Source organism: Apaloderma vittatum, unplaced genomic scaffold (genome assembly GCF_000703405.1).
Source record: "Apaloderma vittatum isolate BGI_N311 unplaced genomic scaffold, ASM70340v1 scaffold13215, whole genome shotgun sequence".
Classification (NCBI taxonomy): domain Eukaryota; kingdom Metazoa; phylum Chordata; class Aves; order Trogoniformes; family Trogonidae; genus Apaloderma; species Apaloderma vittatum.
The window spans coordinates 43,540-49,194 of record NW_009716591.1 but is presented as its reverse complement, the minus strand read 5'-3'; the positions used below and the strand labels follow the sequence as shown (position 1 = coordinate 49,194).

Here is a 5,655-nt window from a genome sequence, read left to right as displayed (position 1 = left end):
CCCTGACTCTGATGCAAAGCAAGGGAATAAATTGTGATAAACAGTTTCCCTGGTAACTTTCCCAGCTGAAAACCAGTGACTTAAATTATAGATAAAATGACACTAGGACTAAAGTTACAGTAGTAGATCTCAGCACTACTAGGCAAAAGGATCAGTCTAAGTTTAGATGTAATACAATGGTTTGGGATCCAACAACCTAACTTACACTGTTTTAATACTGCTATTTTTAGGCCTTTTTACTTCCTTCGGCCTGTGCTGTATTTTGTCTTTTTGAAGAGTTTTTTATTAAAAAGTTTCTGTTCTACCACACACACCTCATCATGAATGTAAGAGGGCTGTATCCTCAGAAGAAAGGAGAATAACCTTAGTACAAAATGGTAACTATGGGGAAAGTCTGCTTCTCTGTAGTGAGCCAGATGACCACACAACCTGAAACGAAAGAGGGGAAAAAAAGTAAAAGCCCTAAATTACAAGCATATTTAGTTAGTCATTAGCTACCATTTACAGACTTAAATATTACTGGAGGAATTAGAGGAAAACTACATTTTACCAACAACACAATTCTGGCCAACAGTGCTGATTCTGTGAAGGAATCCATTCCTGCAAAGCCTTGAGGTGGAGGACAAGAACAAGACATGTTCAGAGATGGTGCAGACAAGGTAAGAAGGAAAAGCCTGAATAGCTTCTTGCACTACATATCAGGACCAGACTCAACCAGGCAAAGAATAAGTTCTTTGCCTTTCAGGACTAAATCACAGAACGCTAGGAGTTGGAAGGGACCTCAAAAGATCATCTAGTCCAGCCCCCCTGCCCGAGCAGGATCACCTACAGTAGGTCACACAGGAACACGTCCAGGTGGGTTTTGAATATCTCCAGAGAAGGAGACTCCACAACCTCCCTGGGCAGCCTGTGCCAGTGCTCTGTCACCCTCACAGGGAAAAAGTTTTGAACATTTTTGTGGGACCTCCTATGTTCCAGCTTGTATCCGTTGCCCCTTGTCCTGTTACTGGATGTCACTGAGAGGAGCCTGACTCCGTCCTCCTGACACTCCCCCTTGACATATTTATAAACATTAATGAGGTCACCCCTCAGCCTCCTCTTCTCCAAGCTCAAGAGACCCAGCTCCTTCAGCCTTTCCTCGTAAGGGAGTGTTTGTTCTACTAGCTTTTAGCAAATGTAGCAAAGTGTGAAAATGGCTAATTTCTCCCTATTTTTCAAATTGCTAAGACTATCCAACGTAGTCACCCCAGGATCTTCTCTATTTTCTGCCTACGCCCTCCGTAGAGTCCCCTCTCCCTGACACTATGCAGTGGGATTACAACCCATCCATTTCAAAGAATCATTCAGGTTGGAAAAGACTGATGATCCCAAGGGTCTTTTCCAACCTGAATTGTTCTATGATTCTATGATATGACTTTTGGGATTATCGAGTCCAACCATTAACCTTACTCTACAAAGCTCACCCCTAAACCATATGCTCCAACACCACATCTAAATGACTTTTAAACACATCCAGGGATGGTGACTCAATCACCTCCTTCGGCAGCCTGTTCCAATGTCTGACTACTCTTTCTCTGAAATTTTTTTTCCTAATGTCCAGTCTAAACCTACCCTGCTGCAGTTCGAAGCCATTCCCTCTTGTTCTATCGCTAATTACCTGTGAAAAGAGACCAGCCCCAATGTGTCTTTCTTGTTCATTGCCTTTTTGTGCTAAATATAAATTATCTGTCTAGAAACCAGAGAGAAAAGCTAACTTCAAGACAATACAGTAACATGGGAAACAATGCCCAGGTTGACTGAAAGTAATTAGTGCTATAGCAGCCTTCTGCTTAATCATTTTGTAGCTTTCACAGTGCAGATGTTAATGAAATGATAAGGTGGTTTATTGATGAAATATATATATGAAAATTGCTGACTCGACTTGCTGGTAACAAGTGTCAGACTGAAGAGAAGATGACACGGAGGATAGACGGCAGAGACAGTTCTGTAAACATTAAGTTCAGCAGCTCAGGCTGGAAAAATACTCTGTTCTGAGTTAGCCTCAAATTTGGTTTTATTAAAAAGACTAAGTTTAAAATAGCATAAGATGCAGCTGCTTCAATTCTTTAAAAAACCATATGGGGATCCAGGTGCTATTCACCACATAAGACCTATGCATCTTGTAGCTTACTAGGTATTGCCCTGGAATGTGGAGAAGCAGAGTTTAAAATTCCCCTTCTGTCTGATTCAGAGCAGCGGTCTCAAATATTCACCAGAACAAGGACTGGCATTTGTCTGTCCCAATTTACGGGCTAATTACTAGACTACAGAGTCATTTGCTTGCTCCCTCTGGCCCAACAAACATTTACATTTTACCTCAAACTGGAGGAAAAGACAGACCCGGCCTGGAGTGCCACACAAGCCACGCTTCTGAGAGCAGAGTCTTTGTCTAAATCCTTCTGAGGAGAGGCAGACTGGACATCTGGAACTAGGTCTCTCGTGCCGTACGTCCCATCCTCTGCCCTGCCTCATGTTCCCTGAAAGCTGCCAGCAGCTTCTTAAAAAAACTAAATTAAATCAGGCATTTCAGCAACATCAGAACAAACTAGCTGACTCCACAGCCCAACGTGTCGGCTAGATTCAAACTTCACTGAGAAATGTTGGTGTAACCAAATCTGTGGGTTTTGGCTAATATGAATTAAGACATATGGCCATGCCCTAGCGAAGCCCGAGATTCAGGGTTCTGAATTGCAGCTCTTACAGCAATTCAGGTGTCAAATCTTAGTTTTCATTGGGGGAAGGCTGGGGAGAGATATTGTATATTCTGAGTCAAATGCATAATTACATCAATACGTGTTTAATTAACTGGAGTTACACTTCTCAGAAGTACCTAACCACATATTTTGCCCCATTCTATGCTCTTTTTGTGCTATTTCTGTGCTATTTTTATGCTGTTTACCCTAAGAGAATCTCGCAAGAGCTGAAAGAATGATTCCAGGTGATTCTAAATTTAGATGTAATAAGGGAAATCCATTTTTCTCAACATTTTTTCACACATTGTAATATCTCATCATATACAGAATCATAGAATCCTTTAGGCTGAAAAAGACCTTCAAGATCATTAAGTTCAACCATAAAACTCCTATAGCCTAAAGACTTCTATATCAAATCAATTTAGAATCCAGTTTAAAACTGAAGGTTTTAAAATAAAAGAAAATGTAAAAGCATTTCACCAACTGTTTGACTGATCTCAGCTTTGCCCACTCCAAAATCTTATTTCAGTCCTAGGATTAAAGCATTCCAGTAGTCCCAGTCTGACCGCACTGATTTTTAGAGAATTTGTAAGTTTTTTTTTAGTTCTATTATACATACACACACTTGCCTAGGATGAACCCTCATATCTGAAGGAGTAGATGTTGTTTTCCAAAGCTAAGTAAGCTTTGTATGTAAGTAAGATGTATAATTAACTACTTGCATTGCAAATGATATAATGGGAAATTTAACCGGTAAGAATTTAAATTCAAATCTTGTTTCATGAAGGCTATGACAGTTTGCCATTAACGTTTTAATATATTACATATGAAAATGCAGGCTTAAAAACACACTTTGCATGAAAGATTATTCACACAAACATACACTGAAATATCCACTCATTCAGTGTGTACATAGGATTTACGCAAATTTGTGGTGAAAGGATTATTACCTCTCCTCCCTTCAAAAAAAAAAAAAGGGGTTCTTATTCATACAAAAGAATGAATCCATACAAGCAAAGCTCTTGTAATATAACACTATGTTTACATTATTCCAACCCATTTCTGTCACGGTGGATATGTGAAAGGCAATGTGAAAAGGAAAATAAAGATAAGGAAATAAATCCACTGAGAGACAGAAAAGACTTTTAAAAATCAGGAATATATTGCTCTCTTAAGCAAGCCATTTAGAAGCTTACACCAGGTAAAGATTTAAGATGTTATTCGACGAACTAATGAAATCTCATTTCATGTTAATATAACTCCATCTCCTTTCCAAAAGAACACCCTTCGATTGCACCCGTGAGAAATTCAGGAGCCACGTGCGAAGTTCATCTTTTTCACTGATACTCACGGGTACGCTCCCCTCCTGGCTTAGGGTTCCCTGATACAACCAATGGCAAAACCAAAACCTGGCGGAGGATCCAGAAGCTGTATCTACACTACCCAGGGAGTTTATGAGAAACGTTATTTTAGAGATTTCCTACTCCTTGCAGTAAATGTTGCTGAACTCCTACACTCTCTCTGCAGGCCTTTTGCTTTCTGTCTCTGCCAGCACCCACCAGGAACAATATTCACCAGTTTTGTCAGGATTTCACACAAGAAGCTATTAATGGAAGACAGGCAGACACTTAAATATCCATGTAACTTTGTAAAAGGCTGGATTAGCTTGGATATCACTCTTCTTGCTACTTAGGTCCTTTAAAGAAAATAATTTTACTAAATAGCACGATTATTTTGACACACCATTAACTGAAAAAAGTGCCTTTCACTTGTGAAGGCAGGATTTAGGAACAGTTCTCTAATAAAGACAGACACTAAACTTTCTTAATAGCACAAAATGTTTTCTTTTTTCATATTTCTTCTTTTAATTTTCCAGAAAGGGAAATTTCTTCCTTCGCTTTCCTGTTTGCAAAAAATACAACTGTTAATTGCCAATATGCTTAGACAAAACAGTGGTAGTCCTTTTCACCTGTAAATAATTTTTTTTTACAATACGTTCTGGAGGCATTGTCTGCTTATTTGAATTCCGACTGCTAATTTTAACTTTATTTTTTATTAAAGTGACCACAAAAGCAGTACAATGATTTAGAAAATTAGGATGCTTCTCGGGGGGCCAGAAGAGAGAGGAGTGGAATCATCTTCCCATTCTCTGGAGAGCTGTGACTTTTTTCTAAAATACTATGAAGGAGGAAGCGAAGCGAGTATTTGTATCTAGCTGCTACTCTTGCCATGTGACTCTAGCTGTAGATTTTGTCTCATCTCCTGTCTCCTCAAAAGCTCACTTTGATCACTCTTCATATTACAATTTGTCTACTCCCAACCCAGGACTAAGCATTCTGCACACGCCCCTTTCTACAAATGATTTTAACTACATGTGAATACATAGGCGTGTACACACCCCGTATCTGTCATTTGTAAAAATGTACATACGGCACTTCACTTCGAGGAGAACTTTGCAAAATGTACCTCACAAAAATCTGAATACTTACTTCTCAGTACAGAGTTTATCTGTGCACAGCCAATAGTCAGGGTTCATGGCTGTAAGTACACCGCATTTTTCTTGCAAAATTCCCTTCAGGCTATGCCCATGAAAACAACTCCCATCTGTGTTTTCTTCAGACCAGCTTAACTGAAAACTTGAAGGATTTGGCTTTTCAGCAGGTCGCACTGAACCAGACAGCTTGCCAAATTGATTTTGCAAGTTCACAACCATTTCTGTACAAACAGAAACAAAACAAAAAAAAAGAAGAAAGACAGAAGTATTGAGTATTAAAAGAGTATTTAGAGGTGATTAATACAGGAAGAAAATAGGGTATTCATGCCTTTTCTTTCTCCTTTTTATCTCCTTTCTTTAAACTTCTGTGTCTTGAAGGTCTATACGTTCTCTCCCCCATTCAATTTAAAATTCAACTTTGCCACATGT

At 39.2% G+C, this 5,655-nt stretch overlaps 1 protein-coding gene across 1 annotated transcript in view; it reads right to left on the bottom strand.

The window, feature by feature from the left end:
* Positions 1-236: 236 nt before the first annotated feature.
* The window catches only part of TAF1B (TATA box binding protein (TBP)-associated factor, RNA polymerase I, B, 63kDa), a gene marked incomplete at its 5' end in the record, with an annotated part of 48,458 nt that continues 43,039 nt past the window's right edge, over positions 237-5,655 (bottom strand). The window contains 2 exons of the mRNA XM_009869597.1: positions 237-429; positions 5,222-5,447. Of these exons, the coding sequence (XP_009867899.1) occupies positions 237-429; positions 5,222-5,447 (419 nt within the window). The remainder of the gene's footprint in view (positions 430-5,221; positions 5,448-5,655) is intronic.